This window comes from Ruditapes philippinarum, unplaced genomic scaffold (genome assembly GCF_026571515.1).
Source record: "Ruditapes philippinarum isolate M1 unplaced genomic scaffold, ASM2657151v2 ctg4803_1_1_1_1, whole genome shotgun sequence".
Classification (NCBI taxonomy): domain Eukaryota; kingdom Metazoa; phylum Mollusca; class Bivalvia; order Venerida; family Veneridae; genus Ruditapes; species Ruditapes philippinarum.
In genome coordinates this window covers 15,696-38,951 of record NW_026853503.1, presented here as the reverse complement: position 1 = coordinate 38,951, position 23,256 = coordinate 15,696, and the positions used below count along the sequence as shown (strand labels likewise).

Here is a 23,256-nt window from a genome sequence, read left to right as displayed (position 1 = left end):
AATTGTCACTTTTTTTCACCATAACTTGGGAGATTGCCCTTTGTGGCAGAGGAGTTGCTTTTAAAGATTGAGGCATCAGAATTGCAGCCACTGTTTAACCCTGGGTGATCAAAAGAGGCGAGTAAATGGGTTCAAATTACTTGATTATATGCATCTCTTAGCCCCAGCAGGTGAGATGGTTTTAACCCATGTTGTTGCTTGTTTATAACACCCACAGTTAGCCAAAATCATCTTTCCTGTTTCAGCACCATATGACATAAACTGTATTGGTACACTGTAAAACAAAACAAAAACAAACAAAGTAACTTGGAAAATTGCAATATAATTTAATTTGAAACCAAATCAAAATTGACATGTTTGTTTGTAGGGGCAGCATCTGGTGTAAGAATTGGGTGTTACGCTGATGATGCTCATGATCGAGACCTCAAGTACGAGCCCTACACTGACCCCAGGGTGGGCATGTGGCCTCCCATGTGTGTTGACCATTGTTTCAGAAAGGGTTACTATTATGCAGGTCTACAGGTAACTATAGCAACGTTTGTACTGTAATTTTAGTGTATATATCAAACAATCAGCATGAGTTTCATTTTTTTGCTGCCTTTATTAAGGTTTCTATCTTTCATTGTTTCTTTTTTGTTAAGAGCACTTTATTTAATCTAGATTGACTATTGATATTACAAATTTATTCATATTCATTGAAATTACATGGCTGTATATATTTGTATGTTAGGATTTTGCATTTTCAACTTTCTAAGCGTGTAAAACTTTATGAAAATTTAAATTTTAACTATTTATTCATGTTTATTTTAGAATCAATTTAAATGTTTTTGCGGGAATTCCTATGGAAAGTATGGCCCCGCCACAGACTGCAACCAGGCATGTTTTCCCAAGACAAACTTCCAGTGTGGTGGACCCTCGTCAAATATCATCTATACAACTGGGATGTGTAAGTCTGTTTCATGTACAGTAGAATCCCTACTTAAGACCACCCCAGAATTAAGACCACCCTGCTATTAAAACCATTTTTTAACATATTTACATGTTCATTTTGCATAAAGTATAGGTTCATACATGTTTTGGCAAAATAATTGATAGCGAATCAATTGATATCAATTTAATTCTCTCTGACTGGTTTTTATAAACATTTTTTACAAATACTATTTTTTACAACAAATTTTGAACTATATACAAAGTATTTAACTTTCAGGCAAAATTGACAAAAGTCAATAAAATCTTTAATATTACGAAGAGGAAATGTAATTTATTTTTTCACTTACAGCTCCAGAATTCAAGATCTGCCCCAACAGACTGGAAAGTCTTATGGTAATAGATGGCTATGTGCTGCTCCAGACTAAACAGTCCTGGTACGATGCCCGGGCAAGCTGTAAAGGTCAGGGTGGTGATCTAGCCTCGCCAAACAGCCAGGCAGAGCAAGATTTTGTGTTTAGTTTGCTGGAATATGCAAGTAAGTGACTCACTGATATAAATTACCTTTAAACTAATAATGACTTTTTTTATTCCCTCCACACTTTCAATATGTCTTAAAGGTCCATTCTTGTATGTTACAACTCACAGCAGCTATGTCCTTCAGTTGATTAGAGAAATAAACGTAAGCATTGCTGTGTGCTGTCTATGATAATATTATTAAAATATTATACATATATATAGAGAATATTTCATATTAAATTTTAATTTTTAGTTGAAAATCAAATTCTAGAATTTTTTTTATGTTAGGATATTGATAATAATACAATGGTATTCATCCTCAATAACAGTATTGCAATATATACACACACAAAGATTTTCTAAATTTCAGATATTTCCTCTAATTTTCTAAAATAGCTAGATTGTGTTGGCTTTTTTTTTTTAGACAAACAGAAATACATGGATAGGATTTAATGATATACAACGCGAAGTCTCTCTATAGGTGGGCAGATGGGTAGCCAGGTGAAGTATACAAAACTGGGGATTAAACCAGCCAAGTCATACATTAAATGACAACCAGGACTGTGTTTGTCAATGCAGAATATGTGGTACACTATATAAATATATTTAACAGAGTAAAGCATACATTTGTGAAAGATATTTTATTGAAATATATACTGTCACACTGTTTCAGTAATTTTTATAATAGTTTAATTTTTTGTCGTAAGAGTTTTAGAAAACAGTGTTTTTGTTTTTAAATGAGTTCCTGCAACTTACCAGTTCTGGTACCATACAAGGAAGCGTAGTTCTTACCCAAGATGGCCTGGAAAATGGAGACAAAAGGAATCCCTAACGAACCTGCAAAACCTCTAAAGTTGCAGCATGGCAGAATAGTTAACTTGTCTGACTAGTAATCAAAGGATCACTATCTGTGTGGGTTCAAACCAAGTCAGGGGCGTGCCATTGTTTCCTTGAGCAAAAAAGTTATTGCTCAGTACTGGTTGGTTCCTGGAACAGGTTCCAGAGTGTGTCTAAAAGCTTCCTACACATTCCAATTAAAATAAATTCTAAGTGTAAAGAAGGAGATGATGTAGAATGCACATCAAATAAATGCTGTATAAACCAACCTCCAAAACCACAGGAGACCTTGTTACAGAATACAGAAGCAGACACCTTTACCACTAGGCCATTTGTTTCCCCAAATAAATTTCCTATGATATAAAGGTAGTTATTTGATAAACTATTATTTTGTGATACAGTCTGGAGGTTGGCAGGATGAATCTTGTGATGTCAGTCACATGTTCGTGTGTCAGATGGACAAACGTAGATCCAGTCAGCCCGCCTCAACTGTACTACCTGATGGGTGTCAGAAAGGCTGGGATGGGTATCGGTGGTCATGTTACCTGTATGCTGATGCTAAAAGGACCTGGCAAGATAGCAAAGCTGTGTGTGAAACTCTGGGAAGCTTCATTGGGTTAGAATAAGTGATAAGTAAGTTAACAGATTACAATTTCATAAGCATTATTAATTCAAAACGTTGCTAACTTTTATGTCTGTAATTGCATTTGAAGAAACATTCTTATAAACTAGTCTTGTGAAAATAAATTCATGTTTGGCTTGTAGAATGATATTTTCTAAGTGAAAGTTACTGCATTTTTTTCACCATATTTTAGTCTATCAGTAACTAAATTCATCACTTGTAACAGTTGATTTTGTTTTTTTGTTGGTGATAGGTATGAACAAGCGTACCTGGCAGGTGTGTTGGGGAGTAGATCAGGACAGTACTGGATAGATGTAAATGATCTAGCTCAACCAGGAACCTATCAGCATACAGTTGGGAGACACTACCTAGACTTCACTAATTGGGCCCAAAATAAACCAGGTCAGGTTGTTTATATACTTGAGATAAGTTTACATCAATGAAATCCAATAAAGTACAATACATCATTTTAAACTAAGTTTTCTGAAAGATAACACTGATTTTTAGAATTGTTAACCCTGGATGGCAGATTGGCAGGCAAAAACAATTCCTTTTGTGCCATACTCATATAATTTTCAACAGATTTTCAATCAAACTGTCAGAGAAATAATGTCACAAAGTACTCTGGAACCTTTTTTCTGCTGCACTTTTTGAAGAAAAAGCTGAACTACTGTCATGACCCACTTTTTTTGGAGAAAAGTGGAGACTGCTGACAGCTCTTATCAATGTGGCAGGGTTTTCAAACACCTTTTATTGTACACTTTCAATTTTCCACCACATTGGAATACAAGATGAAACAAACACTTAAATCCACTGATTTTTTTCACATTTTTGGTTTATCACTAGTTTACTTTCTACTATAATGTCCAACAAGTTAAAAATCAAAGTATATATTTATACCAAATTGTTCTCCCAAAAGACCATTAAAAATCATGACTTGGAGTAAACACACAGTGATTTTCTCATTTAAATAGGAAGAGGCCTTAGCCTCTTGATTTGTGGGAAAAAATTTTCGCTAAAATTGCTGATTTGGGAAGTAAAAAGCAGGTTTAAGGACGTTTTCGGGAGTTTTCATATAGACATATAGGCAAAATTAAAACTGTTCATTAGAATTTCTTTGAACTTGGCATGTTGTTAGAATATGATAACATAAACATTGTAAGCGAAAAAAAACTTTGGGGTCACCGTTCTCGTTTTTGAGTTATCTGCCCCTGAATCAGAACTTTCTATTTATTTGAGGTCAATTCAAGGGCAGATAAGTTAAACATACTTAAATGAATTCTTGTTTTTACTTCTGAATTATATTTTTCTTTTTACTGTTGAGTACGATACATTATAACATACAATTCCATATATCATTTCTGTTGTTTTTTTTTTCAATAAAAAATAGAGATACTTTAAATTCTTTAAAAAAAGGCCATTTTTAAGAAAAGTATGCACAGGTTTAAAGAAGAAGTGGAAGAAAAATTATCCACTCTAAATTCCTTCTTGAAATTTTGCATATCGACTAAAACGAAGGTAAGCTTCATGAAAATAAGAAAAAAAAATGTATTGTTTCTTTTTTCATTGCAAATTATCTGCCCTTGAATTTAACGAAAAAGTCCAATTCAAGGGCAGATAACTCGAAAATAAGAACGGTGACCCCAATTTTTTTTTTTGCTTAAAATGTTTCTGTTATCATATTCTAACAACATGCCAATTTTTATGCCCCCACAGAGTGGGAGCATATAGCGTTGCACTTGTCCGTCCGAGTGTCCGTCGGTCAGTCCGTCCGTCCATCCGTACATCCCGAAATCTTGTGAACGCAACTCCTCTTAAACCGGATGGCAGATTTTGCTTAAACTTCCAGGGATGAACAACCTTAATGTTTAGATGGTAGTAAAGGAAGGAATTTTTGCTGCGACCAAATTTAACAGAATTATGGCCCTTTGTTGATTTTTTCACTGTATACTATGTAGAAATTTTGTGAACACAACTCCTCTTAAACGGGATGGCAGATTTTGCTTAACTTTCCAGGGATGAACAACCTTAATGTGTAGATGGTAGTAAAGGAAGGAATTTTTGCTGCGACCAAATTTATCCCTTTGTTGATTTTTTCACTATATACTATGTAGAAATTTTGTGGACGCAACTCCTCTTAAACCAGATGGCAGATTTTGCTTAAACTTCCAGGGATGAACAACTTTAATGTGTAGATGGTAGTAAAGGAAGAAATTTTTGCTGCGACCAAATTTAACAGAATTATGGCCCTTTGTTGATTTTTTCACTAAATAATTATGTAGAAATTTTGTGGAGGCAACTTGTCTTAAACCGGATGGCAGATTTTGCTTAAACTTCCAGGGATGAACAACCTTAATGTGTAGATGGTAGTAAAGGAAGGAATTTTTGCTGCGACCAAATTGAACAGAATTATAGCCCTTTGTTGATTTTTTCACTATTTACTATGTAGAAATTTTGTGAACGCAACTCCTCTTAAACAGGATAGCAGATTTTGCTTAAACTTCCAGGGATGAACAACCTTAATGTGTAGATGGTAGTAAAGGAAGGAATTTTATAGCCCTTTGTTGATTTTTAGTTTTCAACTTGTGGCACATGTAGTCCAAAACATATTTGACCTAGAGTCATAAGATTGACAGAACAGTGGCGTTTGGGGGCATCCGTGTCCTATGGACACATTTCTAGTTAAGAAATTCTATTGAACAGTTTTAATTTTGCCTATATGTCTATATGAAAACTCCCGAAAACGTCCTTAAGTTCAGATTTTTGGAAAACTGCATGATTTTAAAGAAAATTTCAATTGGGAAGTGGCCCTTTATCAGAGTCTGTTATATAAGCAGGAAAATCACTGACATAGAGTAATGTTTTCCCACCTAAACTATATGGAGCGAGCTTGTTATATAACAAACATTAGGAGCAGTTTTAAATATCATAGACAAATGTCAACAAGAACACAAACAGGAGCATTAATATGACAAATCAACGAATATTTTGTGGAATTCACGACAGTTACCAGTTTTACTGCTATAAAATAACTAATAACTAAGACAAATGTTATGAAAAACAGTTGTATCTATAATACATGTATATGTTTAAAGTTTATAAGTCTAATCATAATTTTTTATCTTCTTTATTTACATCTAGATGGAACATCAATGTGTGTATCTATAGGAAGTGGTAACCAGACAGGACTGTGGACGAACCAGTTGTGTACAAATACGGCTGGGTTAGTGTGTAAGGCAACAAGGGTTGGTCACACGGCACCACCTTTACCCCCAGTGTCAACCAGTCTACCTCCCTGTGACCCTGGTCTTATACAAACACCAAACTATTGCTATCAGGTATTCAAAATCTACTTTATGTAAATATCTGGCAAAAAGTGGTCCCAACGAAGCATTAAAATCAGCAAAATGACATGAAAATTGCAGACTCGGTTAGATCATGTAGATTGAGTCTGTATATAAAACCTGTTTGAGTTTAATCTGATTGGGTACTGATACACCAATAAAGCTTGAACGTTGTCATATGACCTTTAATATGTTGATGTCTCTTAAAATTGAAACTTAACCAAAAAAAACAGTAGTAACTATTTAATTAAGTGTTAAATTTGAACATGATGTTAGAATATCATAACTGAAACATTTTAAGTAAACAATTTTAACTCATTTTCAAGCTGAACTTGTTTTCAAGTTTTCTTCCCTTACATTTGATCTTTTTTCATTATTTAGGTTCTATGAAATTCAGATAATTTATACTTCACACAATATTTCTAATATACATGCATCCTTTATTTTTGTTGCAGAATGCCAACTGTGTTTAACACAACATTTATACAACAATATAGTGGTTAATTTCATTTGTACGGTATTTAACTGAGGTGGCATAAAATGACAGCAGCTTAACAAGAAACACAGCACTGTAAAAATTTCACAGTCCTAATACTTAACTATAGCACGCACTTTTAAAACACAAAACAATGAATATGTTTTTTTGAGAATTTTAAAAAAGTTACATATTAAGATCTTATTATTGTAGGTAAACACAGTTGAAGTTCATCGCCGCCGAAATATTGGTGAGGCGATTGTTGATTGTAAAAGTAAGGGAGGTAACCTTGCCTCGTTTCACAGTGCTGCGGATATTGATACAGTGTGGAGGAATGCATTAGTGTATGTTTTTATCGTACACCTTGAAAAATTTGGTCTGTAATGATGCATAAACTGGACATGTCACCTAGATATATGAAATTGTAAAATGTATTATAACAACATGTTACCATTGTCACAATCGTCATAAAGATATGCCATGATATCCACTGTGTTAACATATTATAGGGAAAAACATAAAAGTTTTCTTTTTTTTTAAGATAGATAGATTTATTTTGATAGATTTATTGGAATGGAATACATGGATATTTAAAACAACATGTAGGGTACAAATATATAACATACATGAGAATGATTAAGATGATTAAGCCATGACATGCATACCCAATACCAAGCCCAAGGATAGCACAAAAATGAGAGACATTATTTCAATTGTTATACATTTCATATTTTATTTGTAGTGGGACGTCATCCTCATACTGGATAGGGCTAAATGATCAAGCTACAGAAAATGGTATGTTTACAGAAATCTATAATACAAAGTTAGCATTTTTTAAGGATGCTATGATTATAAGTGTATTTAAACATTGTATCTTTTACTTACACTTCAAGTTTGATTTTACTTAAGAATATGAGGTCTAAATTTTAAATGAATATGAATTAAAAATCCCTCACTGCTGACTTTGGATTCTTCTATGTAAGGAAATTATACAGCTAGCTATTGGAATTTTGCTGGTTCTACTCAGGTACAGTTCATACCTGAAATAATGCACAGAAAGGCATCTAAGGTCTTCCTCCACCAGTAAAGTTGAAGCCATATGGCACATACTGTGTTGATGTGAGTTAACCCCCCACCCCTTTCATCCGCCCATATAAAAGAATTAAAGAGTAAGATTAACCCCTAGTGCATTTGTGCCATTCCAATTTCTCCGTTAGTGACCGACTATAAATTTCTTATAAATTAAGAATTCCATGGTGAACGCAATTTATCTTGTAAGTTGAGTCTTCTGGTCAGTTTACCATAGTGACACTCATTTTCCAAGATCAATTGTTATGGAGATCAGTTGTCAAGTAGAAGATTCTAGAAGGTACGCCTAACCAGATGCTCACCCTATTTAGTTAAAGTGTAGACTTAGCTCTTAGTGTGCCCAAACTGATAATAAACAGGCTTTGTTGCCATTAAAATATACATACTATAGGCAACAAATTTTGAATTTTTATCTTGATATATTATTTCCAAAAGGCAGTACAGACTGTGTGCATCACTGTATAGGGAATTAAGCAAGATCATTTAAGAAATTCGGCAGGAATTTTAAAAAAACTGGAACATTAAAGTATAATAAATTGTTGTTTAAGGGTATGTGTGGACAGATAAAACTGCTGTCAATGTGTTAAACTGGGCTGATAAGCAGCCAGACAACTACAAGGGAATGGAAGACTGTGTTGAAATGTGGAGCTCTACCTCCAAGTGGAACGATGCCGCATGTGCTTCAAAAAATAACTGGATCTGCATGGTGAAAAGAGGACAAGGTAATTTACACTTGATGACATGAAAGAAAACCTTTAATTAAGTTTATTACTTCATAGATGATATAAATTATTTGTTGAAAGGGCCCTAAGATAATTTTCACCAACCATTTTGTATGTACAGTAATTATTAGAGGGGTGTCACTGTTGGGAAAAATGCTAACGATGACCTAATAACCATGGTAAAAGTTTAACTGATCATACTAATATAAAAGCCTTAGATTTTCAACATTTTCTTTATGACAAGATATGATTTGTTCTTTTTGTCCTTATTTTATTGTACTCAAAATAATTACGATACATATCTAAGTATGAAGTAACTATTATCTGATATGGTCGTACTGTACATGGTTGTACTCAATCAGATTGGGGAAAATACATTGAGTACAACTAAAATATAAACAAATTGTCATATCTAGTTATAAAAACTAAGGTAATAATTAGAATCAGTTTAAAACTTATTTGCCTGTTTGTCAAGTACTAACGTGGGTTATCGGTTTTTAAATTTTCTAACTGGTAATTAGCTAAAAAACGGATCGTACCCATTTAAACGGAAAAAAAACATGACACCCCTAATAATCATCATTGCTTCTACAGATATAATGGTGTTAATTTGAGTTCATATATCAGACACATTTATACAATAAAATTTCATTATACTGAACTATAAATTCTACATTTGAACATTGTTATTTTTACTGGCTGAGTACCGTGATTTATTATGCTCCCCGAAAAATTTCGGGGGAGCATATAGTCGTCGGGTTGTCCGTCCGTCCGTCCGTCAGTCCGTCAGTCCGTACGTACGTCCCGAATTCGTGTCCGGCCCATAACTTTGTTATTTGAAGTCGGATTTTAAAATTATTTCACAGAAATGATCACCATATTGAGACGACGTGTCGCGAGCAACATTTGGGTCGCTACCTTGAAGGTCAAGGTCACATCATGACCTTGCAGCAAAATCGTGTCCGGTCCATAACTTTATTATTTGAAGTTGGATTTTAAAAATATTTCACAGAAATGATCACCATATTGAGACGACGTGTCGCGCGCAACATTTGGGGTGCTACCTTGAAGGTCAAGGTCACAACATGACCTTGCAGCAAAAATCGTGTCCGGTCCATAACTTCATTATTTGAAGTCGGATTTTAAAAAATATTTCACAAAAATGATCACCATATTGAGACGACGTGTCGCGCGCAACATTTGGGTCGCTACCTTGAAGGTCAAGGTCACAGCATGACCTTGCAGCAAAATCGTGTCCGGTTTATAACTTTGTTATTTGAAGTTGGATTTTAAAAATATTTCACAAAAATGATCACCATATTGAGACGACATGTCGCGCGCAACATTTGGGTCGCTACCTTGAAGGTCAAGGTCACAGCATGACCTTGCAGCAAAATCGTGTCCGGTCCATAACTTTGTTATTTGAAGTCGGATTTAAAAAATATTCCACAGAAATGATCACCATATTGAGACGATGTGTCGCGTGCAACATGTGGGTCGCTTCCTTGAAGGTCAAGGTCACAGCATGACCTTGCAGCAAAATCGTGTCCGGCCCATAACTTCCCTATTTGAAGTTAAATTTAAAAAGTATTTCACAGAAATGATCAAAAAGTGGTCCCAACGAAGCATTAAAATCAGCAAAATGACATGAAAATTGCAGACTCGGTTAGATCATGTAGATTGAGTCTGTATATAAAACCTGTTTGAGTTTAATCTGATTGGGTACTGATACACCAATAAAGCTTGAACGTTGTCATATGACCTTTAATATGTTGATGTCTCTTAAAATTGAAACTTAACCAAAAAAAACAGTAGTAACTATTTAATTAAGTGTTAAATTTGAACATGATGTTAGAATATCATAACTGAAACATTTTAAGTAAACAATTTTAACTCATTTTCAAGCTGAACTTGTTTTCAAGTTTTCTTCCCTTACATTTGATCTTTTTTCATTATTTAGGTTCTATGAAATTCAGATAATTTATACTTCACACAATATTTCTAATATACATGCATCCTTTATTTTTGTTGCAGAATGCCAACTGTGTTTAACACAACATTTATACAACATATAGTGGTTAATTTCATTTGTACGGTATTTAACTGAGGTGGCATAAAATGACAGCAGCTTAACAAGAAACACAGCACTGTAAAAATTTCACAGTCCTAATACTTAACTATAGCACGCACTTTTAAAACACAAAACAATGAATATGTTTTTTTGAGAATTTTAAAAAAGTTACATATTAAGATCTTATTATTGTAGGTAAACACAGTTGAAGTTCATCGCCGCCGAAATATTGGTGAGGCGATTGTTGATTGTAAAAGTAAGGGAGGTAACCTTGCCTCGTTTCACAGTGCTGCGGATATTGATACAGTGTGGAGGAATGCATTAGTGTATGTTTTTATCGTACACCTTGAAAAATTTGGTCTGTAATGATGCATAAACTGGACATGTCACCTAGATATATGAAATTGTAAAATGTATTATAACAACATGTTACCATTGTCACAATCGTCATAAAGATATGCCATGATATCCACTGTGTTAACATATTATAGGGAAAAACATAAAAGTTTTCTTTTTTTTTAAGATAGATAGATTTATTTTGATAGATTTATTGGAATGGAATACATGGATATTTAAAACAACATGTAGGGTACAAATATATAACATACATGAGAATGATTAAGATGATTAAGCCATGACATGCATACCCAATACCAAGCCCAAGGATAGCACAAAAATGAGAGACATTATTTCAATTGTTATACATTTCATATTTTATTTGTAGTGGGACGTCATCCTCATACTGGATAGGGCTAAATGATCAAGCTACAGAAAATGGTATGTTTACAGAAATCTATAATACAAAGTTAGCATTTTTTAAGGATGCTATGATTATAAGTGTATTTAAACATTGTATCTTTTACTTACACTTCAAGTTTGATTTTACTTAAGAATATGAGGTCTAAATTTTAAATGAATATGAATTAAAAATCCCTCACTGCTGACTTTGGATTCTTCTATGTAAGGAAATTATACAGCTAGCTATTGGAATTTTGCTGGTTCTACTCAGGTACAGTTCATACCTGAAATAATGCACAGAAAGGCATCTAAGGTCTTCCTCCACCAGTAAAGTTGAAGCCATATGGCACATACTGTGTTGATGTGAGTTAACCCCCCACCCCCTTCATCCGCCCATATAAAAGAATTAAAGAGTAAGATTAACCCCTAGTGCATTTGTGCCATTCCAATTTCTCCGTTAGTGACCGACTATAAATTTCTTATAAATTAAGAATTCCATGGTGAACGCAATTTATCTTGTAAGTTGAGTCTTCTGGTCAGTTTACCATAGTGACACTCATTTTCCAAGATCAATTGTTATGGAGATCAGTTGTCAAGTAGAAGATTCTAGAAGGTACGCCTAACCAGATGCTCACCCTATTTAGTTAAAGTGTAGACTTAGCTCTTAGTGTGCCCAAACTGATAATAAACAGGCTTTGTTGCCATTAAAATATACATACTATAGGCAACAAATTTTGAATTTTTATCTTGATATATTATTTCCAAAAGGCAGTACAGACTGTGTGCATCACTGTATAGGGAATTAAGCAAGATCATTTAAGAAATTCGGCAGGAATTTTAAAAAACTGGAACATTAAAGTATAATAAATTGTTGTTTAAGGGTATGTGTGGACAGATAAAACTGCTGTCAATGTGTTAAACTGGGCTGATAAGCAGCCAGACAACTACAAGGGAATGGAAGACTGTGTTGAAATGTGGAGCTCTACCTCCAAGTGGAACGATGCCGCATGTGCTTCAAAAAATAACTGGATCTGCATGGTGAAAAGAGGACAAGGTAATTTACACTTGATGACATGAAAGAAAACCTTTAATTAAGTTTATTACTTCATAGATGATATAAATTATTTGTTGAAAGGGCCCTAAGATAATTTTCACCAACCATTTTGTATGTACAGTAATTATTAGAGGGGTGTCACTGTTGGGAAAAATGCTAACGATGACCTAATAACCATGGTAAAAGTTTAACTGATCATACTAATATAAAAGCCTTAGATTTTCAACATTTTCTTTATGACAAGATATGATTTGTTCTTTTTGTCCTTATTTTATTGTACTCAAAATAATTACGATACATATCTAAGTATGAAGTAACTATTATCTGATATGGTCGTACTGTACATGGTTGTACTCAATCAGATTGGGGAAAATACATTGAGTACAACTAAAATATAAACAAATTGTCATATCTAGTTATAAAAACTAAGGTAATAATTAGAATCAGTTTAAAACTTATTTGCCTGTTTGTCAAGTACTAACGTGGGTTATCGGTTTTTAAATTTTCTAACTGGTAATTAGCTAAAAACGGATCGTACCCATTTAAACGGAAAAAAACATGACACCCCTAATAATCATCATTGCTTCTACAGATATAATGGTGTTAATTTGAGTTCATATATCAGACACATTTATACAATAAAATTTCATTATACTGAACTATAAATTCTACATTTGAACATTGTTATTTTTACTGGCTGAGTACCGTGATTTATTATGCTCCCCGAAAAATTTCGGGGGAGCATATAGTCGTCGGGTTGTCCGTTCGTCCGTCCGTCAGTCCGTCAGTCCGTACGTACGTCCCGAATTCGTGTCCGGCCCATAACTTTGTTATTTGAAGTCGGATTTTAAAATTATTTCACAGAAATGATCACCATATTGAGACGACGTGTCGCGAGCAACATTTGGGTCGCTACCTTGAAGGTCAAGGTCACATCATGACCTTGCAGCAAAATCGTGTCCGGTCCATAACTTTATTATTTGAAGTTGGATTTTAAAAATATTTCACAGAAATGATCACCATATTGAGACGACGTGTCGCGCGCAACATTTGGGGTGCTACCTTGAAGGTCAAGGTCACAACATGACCTTGCAGCAAAATCGTGTCCGGTCCATAACTTCATTATTTGAAGTCGGATTTTAAAAATATTTCACAAAAATGATCACCATATTGAGACGACGTGTCGCGCGCAAACATTTGGGTCGCTACCTTGAAGGTCAAGGTCACAGCATGACCTTGCAGCAAAATCGTGTCCGGTTTATAACTTTGTTATTTGAAGTTGGATTTTAAAAATATTTCACAAAAATGATCACCATATTGAGACGACATGTCGCGCGCAACATTTGGGTCGCTACCTTGAAGGTCAAGGTCACAGCATGACCTTGCAGCAAAATCGTGTCCGGTCCATAACTTTGTTATTTGAAGTCGGATTTAAAAAATATTCCACAGAAATGATCACCATATTGAGACGATGTGTCGCGTGCAACATGTGGGTCGCTTCCTTGAAGGTCAAGGTCACAGCATGACCTTGCAGCAAAATCGTGTCCGGCCCATAACTTCCCTATTTGAAGTTAAATTTAAAAAGTATTTCACAGAAATGATCATCATATTAAGATGACGTGTCATGCACAACATTTAAGTCGCTACCTTGAAGGTCAAGGTCACAGCATGACCTTGCAGCAAAATCGTGTCGGGCCCATAACTTCCTTATTTGAAGTCAGATTTTTAAACTATTTCACAGAAATGATGACCATATTAAAATGGCATGTCATGCGCAACATTTGGCTCGCTACCTTGAAGGTCAAGGTCACAGCATGACCTTGAAGCAAAATTGTGTCCGGCACATAACTTCATTATTTGAAGTCGGATTTTACAACTATTTCACAGAAATGATCACCACAATGAGACATTGTGTCGCGCGCAACATTTGGGTCGCTACCTTGAAGGTCAAGGTCACGGCATGACCTTGCAGCAAAATCGTGTCCGGCCCATAACTTTGTTACTGGAAGTCGGATTTAACAACTATTTCACAGAGATGATCACCATATTGAATCGACGTGTCGCATGCAACATTTAGGTCACTACGTTGAAGGTCAAGGTCACAGCATGACCTTGCAGCAAAATAATGTCGGGCGCATAACTTTGTTATTTGAAATCGGATTTTACAACTATTTCACAAAAATGATCACCATATTTAGACAATGTGTCGTGCACAATATTTGGGTTGTTTTTACACTTTGAACTTTGTCTGTGACATAACTCTGACACAACAAGAGGTATACCTTCCTGTGTCCAAAACCTATTCGGGGAGCATCACCCGGTTCAACCGGCTCTTGTTCTATTAGAAATCATAGTACAAATCATTGTTACATGTTTATAATGTTATATGCTTATTTTTCATATTATGTACAATATGAAACATATTAAAAAAATTACTCACTATCTAATATTTTTTTAGACACTTTAAACTACAGTGATCACTGAAATTCATATTTTATTATTTTCTAGGTGGACATTTAACAACATCAAAACCCCAGACAGCCCCACCTACCCAGTCAAGTAAGTTGACTCTATTACAAGTACAAAATATGTAGTCATTTCCGTATAAATCTTTAAAAATATAATTTTAGAGGATACTTTCAAAGGAGCGTCACTGGGGTCAAAAAAACTAAAACATAAAATTTGAAATTCTTACCTAGATCATTTAGTGAAGCACTTAAAATAGAAAATTCTGCAAAGGATAATAAAAAAATATTCTCGGAACTAAATTGAATATTGATTTTTTTGTGGGATACCTAGCCTGATTTGAGATTTTCATTTTTGGGTCATTTTGCACAATAAATACGACAATTCTGGAAAAATGGGGTGAGGGAATGATCTGAAAATTTGCATACCAGTTATTGTTCTAGACCTACATGAAATAGTGAACAAATCTGGAAATGTATTTCCAGTCCTGTCATAGACAAGTTCCTATTAGGCCATTATAATTTTCTGTGAAGAACTTAAAATTTGAAATTATCTTACATTTAATGGCATTAAATTTGATATTGTAATGGAGTTGACATGTATACCAGACCTAAATGAAATAAACTCAAAATTATTTACTATTTAACGTAAAATATATTTACTACGTGATTTGTTTACTGTTCTGTAGGTTCCCTATGCAGTAGTTTAAGTGGTAGTGGATGGGTGGCATTCAATGGCTACTGCTACCTGGCTAATGATGGAAACGGGGACCAGGGAAAGTCCTGGAGACAAGCTCAACATCAATGTCAACAATATGGCGGAGACCTTGCCTCAATCCTCTCACAGACCGAGCAAGCATTTGTGTATCATGCTATGGTAATGTAGAACATGTATAACTTTATGTTTGATTATTGTATCATATTAGCTGCTCCATGACAAAACTAACATAATGCATTTGAGACCAGCATGAATCCAGACCAGCCTGCGCAGTCTGATCAGGATCCGTGCTGTTTGCTATTTATCTCTCTACTTGTTATAGGGTTTGTAAGCGAACAGCATTGATCCTGATCAAACTGTGCGGATGTGCAGGCTGGTCTGGATTCATGCTGGTCGCAAACACATGATATGTTGGTTTTGTCATGGCGCTGCTCAATTATGTTTTTTGTGTCGCCTCTACGGAGTAGTGGCGACATATAGGGATCACTTCTCCGTCGTCTGTCTGTCTGTTTGTCCGTCCGTCTGTCACAAAACTTGTCCGGACTACTCATAAACTACTGGTGCAATTTCATCCAAACTTTACAGGAATGATCAGTACCAAGTCTAGTTGTGCATATTGTCAGCATTTTCCGGTTCAATGATTTTTGTCAGAGTTATGGCCCTTTAATAATTTTTATTTTTAAAGTTTGTCCGGACTACTTCTCTTATACCACTAATGCAATTTCAATGAAACTTTACAGGATTGATCTGTAGCTCAAGTCCTTGCGCATATTGCACGGGTTTTCCGGTTGATTGATTTTTGGCCGAGTTATGGCCCTTTGATAAAAAGGTGTTTTTTTCTGTGTGTTGCCAGATACACAAAAGCTTGTCCGGACTACTCCTCATAAACTACTGGTGCAATTTCATCCAAACTTTACAGGAATGATCAGTACCAAGTGTAGTTGTGCATATTGTCAGCATTTTCCGATTCAATGATTTTTGTCAGAGTTAAGTCCCTTTAATAATTTTTATTTTTAAAGTTTGTCCGGACTACTTCTCTTATACCACTAATGCAATTTCAATGAAACTTTACAGGATTGATCTGTAGCTCAAGTCCTTGCACATATTGCACGGGTTTTCCGGTTGAATGATTTTGGCTGAGTTATGGCCCTTTGATAAAAAGGTGTTTTTTTCTGTGTGTTGCCAGATACACAAAAGCTTGTCCAGACTACTCCTCAAAAACTACTGGTGCAATTTTATTCAAACTTTACAGTAATGATCAGTACCAAGTCTAGTTGTGCACTGTCCATCTGTCTGTCTGTCCGTCTGTCACAAAACTTGTCCCAACATGAAATTGGCCATTATGAGGCGACACATGTGATTACTGATCGCTCTTGTTTTTATAGAAAGGAGCTATTTAAATTGTGCTGTTACATGGTGTATAACACTTTAACAGTGTTTGTGGGTATATTTGCATATGTCTATTCTTTTTTTATGCCCCCACTTCGAAGAAGAGGGGGTATATTACTTTGCACTTGTCGGTCCGTCCCGTCCGTCGGTCTGTCGGTCCGTAGACCAAATGGTTTCCGAGTGATAACTAAAGAACCCTTAGGCCTAGGAACTTCAAACTTGGTATGGTGATTGGTCATGACCAGTAGATGACCCCTATTGATTTTGGGGTCAAGGGGTCAAAGGTCAAGGTCAAATTGACCTTGTAAGCAAAAACGGTTTCCGATCAATAACTTAAGAACCTTAAGGCCTAGGAACTTCAAACTTGGTATGGTGATTGGTTATGACCAGTAGATGACCCTTATTGATTTTGGGGTTAAGGGGTCAAAGGCCAAGGTCACATTGACCTTGTAGGTAAAAACGGTTTCCGATTAATAACTAAAGAACGCTTAGGCCTAGGGACTCTAAACTTGATATGGTGATTGGTCATGACCAGCAGATGACCCCTATTGATTTTGGGGTTAAGGGGTCAAAGGTCAAGGTCACATTGACCTTGTAGGTAAAAAACGGTTTCTGATCAATAACTAAAGAACCCTTAGGCCTAGGAACTTCAAACTTGGTATGGTGATTGGTCATGACCAGCAGATGACCTATTTATTATAGGGGTCAAGGGGTCAAAGGTCAAGGTCACATTGACCTTGTAGGTAAAATCGGTTTCCGATCAATGAACTAAAAACGCTTAGGCTAAGGAACTTTAAACTTTGTATGATGATTGGTCATGATCAGTAGATGACCCCTATTGATTTTGGGGTCAAGGGGTCCAAGGTCAAGGTCACATTGACCTTGTAAGTAAAAACTGTTTCTGATCAATAACTAAAGAACGCTTAGGCCTAGAAACTTCAAACTTTGTATGATGATTGGTCATTGCCAGCAGATGACCCCTATTGATTTGGGTCAAGGGGGTCCAAGGTCAAGGTCACATTGACCTTGTAGGTAAAAACGGTTTCCGATCAATAACTAAAGAACGCTTAGCCTAGGAACTTCAAACTTTGTATGATGATTTGGTCATGACCAGTAGATGACCCCTATTGATTTTGGGGTCAAGGGTCAATGTCATATTGACCTTGTACATAATGACGGTTTCTGACCAATAACGGTCAACAACTCAATTTGCCTGGTTGATATTTTTATATTAAACTAAAAAAAATTGCTTTTGGTATACACATTTGAAGGGTCTATGTGATATAACAACTTGGCTGTCATTAATGAGGCCTACATGATTCATAAAATTATGCATATATTATTTGGTAAGATTTTGTAATAACTTAAATTGCTGCACACAACCTATGGGGTCACAATAATTATTACCTTGTGACTAGTCATGACCAGTAGATACTAGATAACCCTTATTAATTGTTTATGCACTTGGTCAGAAGTCATGCATAATAACCTGATCACATGACTAATTGGCTGCCGATAGGGGGCATACATGTTTTACAAACATATCTTGTTTATTTATATATGTATACAGAGACAGATGACTAATATTACCAACTTTGTTAAATGTTCCTTTCATTTTAAGTTGTATTAATTAAATCATCAATGCTCTTGATAAATGATTTTTGTTTAAGTGTAAGTTTATTATGTAGACAAGTGTGAGATATAAAATGTAGTTATAGTGTTTCATTATTCAAACTTAATTTTTAGCTTGACTGTTAAAAGAATAGGGAGAGTTATTGTACTCACCTAGGCATCAGTGTCCGTGTCATACTTTGGTTAAGTTTCTGTGTGCAAGCTGGTATCTCCAAAACTATTGAAAGGAATGGATTGAAATTTCGCACACTTACTTGAGAGCAAAATAGGAGGTCACTATCCAAGGCATATAATTCTTACATTGGTATTGACAGAAATATGGCCTTTTTGAACTTATAAGATTCAACATCATCCCGGCTTGTGTTTTAGTATCAATAGCACTGTATAAAGTCAAGCATGCTGTCCTACCAAAAGCTGATGTGTTCATTCATTTTGTTTGTTTGTTTTTCCAGTTGAAAAATTTATCTGCCTATAGAGTGTGGATAGGACTGAATGCACTAGATCTGAACAATGGATACAAGTAAGTTTTTTATGATATTGAAACCTACTAGTATTGTCTTAATGTACTCATTTAATAGCTTGCTTAATACTTCTTGTTCTGGACTTTCACATACAGAGTACCCTGTTTAAGAAGTGATTATATAATTTTCTAGGTAAATTTCATAAGAAAAGTAAGTGTTTAAGTAAGTGATATTTTCTCAGAAATTTTTATTAGAAAAGTAAGGAGTCTTATGGATAGGATTCAGGTTAGTCACTGACTTAAGAAAAACATGTACATTGGTTTACTCTATGTTTGATAAAAGTTGTGTTGCACATCTGTCAGAACCAAAAGGTTAAAGGTCAGCTATCAGTATAGAAGGGTGATTGAGTGTCTGGTGTCCATAATCTGTAATCAACAATATTCTTTTCCTCTGAATCTACAGGTTAGACTGTCTGCAAATTAGCATTAAGGCATAATTTGTTCTCATATTCTTTAAGGGATCACCAGATCTAAAAGAAATTATATCTTTAAACATCTTTTCATAAAACAATAAATGGTTAATCACTAAATTTGATCTAAATTATACTTTAAGAGATGCATTTTATTTGCCTATTTGAATAAATGGGTTGTAAGATCACTGACAACAATCAAAAAACCATTGTCAATGAGAGTACTTGGCTTTTTTTACAAATTCATTTTTGACAAATTCATTTTTGACTGATTCATTTGCTTCTTTATTGTTCATCACTAAAATTCATTATGAATTTAATTAAAGCTTCTTGTTTTCTCAAGTGTTACTAAATTTGTTTTGCTATATCGTTCAAAAGAATAATTAATGTTAGGTATTGTTTCTGTCCGTGATTTGTTGTACAGATAATATTGCACATGAATTTTAGTAGTTGCCTTTAATATTATGTCTTTGAAGAGGAGACTTTCAAGTTTCAAATTGATTTAGAGTAATAATCTTTTTTATTACATGTTTTGCAGTAGATTACTGAATTATAACGGTTAATTATATTCTGATAATTTCACAGTAATGATTACCAAATATAATTTTCACAGTAGCCGAACTATATTTGGCGTAAAATAAAATATTTATCATTAATGAATGTTTTTTTTTCAGCGGAAATGTAGTCAAATCATAATAAAAAAATGTACGTGAAACTGTAGTTCGTAAATATTTACGAACGTTGTGCTGAAAAACATCTAAAATCTAAAAAAATCATGGAATTATATTTTGCTTCAACATTGTGACGTCATTATTTGATGACGTCATGAAGATAAGAGCATGGCGTTACGCGGCAAAAATCAGTAAAATGGTGTAAAAATCGTTAAAAAATCATGAAATAAACAGAAAATTTGTTTGTTTTACATGTAAGATCAAATAATATTTCACTCGTGAACCCCAGCTATTATATTTTCACTCGTGGCTACGCCACTTGTGGAAAATATTGCATCTGGTGTTCACTCGGTGAAATATTTTTCGATCTTACACTGAAACAAACAAATATCCTCTATGTATTTACTTTCTGTTTCTTGATTAAGTAGACTGCTTTTGGGTCAATAAACATCTCTGAAATTTCTATATTTAATTACTTTGTACAACATATTCTGTGATACATTTAGCATGTCTGATATTATGAAAACGTCCTTTCCAGTTTTGAATAAGTATTTTTAAAATTTTTGTGATCAGTTTGTGACAATTTTTTACAGGTGGTCTGATGGGTCACCAGGGAAGTATTACCACTGGCGTTATAATGAACCTAATGATTGGGGTGGGGAAGAAGACTGTGTCAACATCCTCCTTCTCACAGGTAAATGAGAAAACTTTGCTTATTCTAGAACTGCAACTTTTGAAACTGTTGTTTCCCCATATAAGAGTGATTATGCCTTTGTGCTTCCGAGGGATCACTTCGTTTCCAGATTTTTGTGTTTCTAGATTTTTAAGGAAGAAGCAGATTATAAGTAATTTAATATTGCTGAAATTGTTCATTAATAATTTGTAGTATTGTGCTAGAATTTTGTGCCTTGATTAGATAAAACATTCAAAAGTCTGATTAGATAATACATTCAAAAGTCTGATTAGATAATACATTCAAAAGTCTGATTAGATAATACATCCAAAAGTCTGATTAGATAATACATTCAAAAGTCTGATTAGATAATACATTCAAAAGTCTGATTAGATAATACATTCAAAAGTCTGATTAGATAATACATTCCAAAAGTCTGATTAGATAATACATTCAAAAGTCTGATTAGATAATACATCCAAAAGTCTGATTAGATATATACATTCAAAAGTCTGATTAGATAATACATTTCAAAAAGTCTGATTAGATAATACATTCAAAAGTCTGATTAGATAATACATCCAAAAGTCTGATTAGATAATACATTCAAAAGTCTGATTAGATAATACATTCAAAAGTCTGATTAGATAATACATCCAAAAGTCTGATTTAGATAATACATTCAAAAGTCTGATTAAGATAATACATCCAAAAGTCTGATTAGATAATACATTCAAAGTCTGATTAGATAATACATTCAAAAGTCTGATTAGATAATACATTTCAAAAGTCTGATTAGATAATACATTCAAAAGTCTGATTAGATAATACAAGTCCAAAAGTCTGATTAGATAATACATTCAAAAGTCTGATTAGATAATACATTCAAAAGTCTGATTAGATAATACATTCAAAAGTCTGATTAGATAATACATTCAAAAGTCTGATTAGATAATACATCCAAAAGTCTGATTAGATAATACATTCAAAAGTCTGATTAGATAATACATTCAAAAGTCTGATTAGATAATACATTCAAAAGTCTGATTAGATAATACATTCAAAAGTCTGATTAGATAATACATTCAAAAGTTAATACTGTTTTTTCTTTTACGTAAGACAATATGTTTCTCTTTCAGGTGAGTGGAATGATGACCACTGTGCCAGACAGTATGGGTATGTTTGTAAGGTGCGTGTTGGATCAATTATTACCCCTGTTGTACCTACAGGATTGTGGGCAGGAAATTGTCCATCAGGCTTTCATATGCAGTTTAACAGGTGAATATTCTTAATTGTATATATATGTAGGATAATTGTCCAATTTTGATTTTTTAGTGAATATATAATTATATCAGTTAATAGTAGGTTTTTGTCATTTTTGAGTGAATATAAACAAAATATAATGGATTTTAAAAGACCTCAACCTTCTAACTGTTGGAATCAAAAGTGATTTGCCTTTTCCACCAGTGAAGAGCTATGTCACCCTAGTGACCTGGTAGGTATATTTCTATATTGAAATCCCTTAAATTTTGAATGGTCTGTTTCATCTTCAAAGCAAGGCAGTCATGTTGGTGTTGCTGTTCCAAAAGTTTCACGTTGATCATAACTTTTTAAGTTCTTGGTGTATTTTCTTCATACTTGGCCACAACAATCCTTGGGACATGACCTTCAAGAAAATCAGTTTATAGTTGACCCTCATTCATAAATGACCTTGACCTTTGAGGTCAAATTATTGCATTTTCACTGATTATTGCCATAATTTGCTGTAATTTGGTAATTAATCAATGGATTATCTTCATAGTTAGACAAAAAAAAACTTTTGGACAAGACTCTCTTAAAGGTTGAACTGACCTTGACCATGAGCTTTCAATGACCTTGACCATCAAGGTCAAATTATTGAATTTGGTTAAGTTGTCATAATTTTCTTATTTATGCATGGATTTGGTTCATATGTGGACAAAACTACAAATGTGAAAAGACATGTTAAATAATATAAAGATGACCTTGACCTTTAAATGACATTTAATGTCAAGGTCAGATGATTGAATTATGCTTTTATTTTCTTAACTTCATTTATTTATGGCAATGATTCAAACTGGCAATAATGGACAAAACAACAAAACAACATTTAATATTTGTAGTTTGAGTAATACATATATATTATAACAATTAGGATCAACATTGATTATAATTTTTATATATTTAGGTGTTACAGGATATATCCTAAACCTGTAAACTGGACAACAGCCTTGGCAAACTGTAAAGGACTTGGCTCTGGCTACAGTCTTGCCAGCATTCTAGATGATGTCACCAATGGTTTGATTAATTTTTTATAATATTTAACAGAACTAATTCATGTATTTTTCATTACTTTAGACTG

General features: G+C 34.1%; 1 protein-coding gene across 1 annotated transcript in view; it reads left to right on the top strand.

Annotated features, from left to right (window-relative positions):
- LOC132737077 (uncharacterized) overlaps positions 1-23,256 on the top strand; it is a 92,430-nt gene that overhangs the window by 54,284 nt on the left and 14,890 nt on the right. Inside the window, 21 exon segments of the mRNA XM_060724316.1 lie at positions 368-522; positions 811-946; positions 1,280-1,465; positions 2,026-2,033; positions 2,685-2,897; positions 2,900-2,916; positions 3,159-3,307; positions 6,047-6,243; positions 6,938-7,068; positions 7,467-7,519; positions 8,362-8,535; positions 8,952-8,965; positions 10,802-10,932; positions 11,331-11,383; positions 12,225-12,398; positions 14,907-14,957; positions 15,553-15,740; positions 19,055-19,122; positions 20,797-20,897; positions 22,016-22,154; positions 23,083-23,192. Coding sequence (XP_060580299.1) covers positions 368-522; positions 811-946; positions 1,280-1,465; positions 2,026-2,033; positions 2,685-2,897; positions 2,900-2,916; positions 3,159-3,307; positions 6,047-6,243; positions 6,938-7,068; positions 7,467-7,519; positions 8,362-8,535; positions 8,952-8,965; positions 10,802-10,932; positions 11,331-11,383; positions 12,225-12,398; positions 14,907-14,957; positions 15,553-15,740; positions 19,055-19,122; positions 20,797-20,897; positions 22,016-22,154; positions 23,083-23,192 — 2,448 coding nt within the window.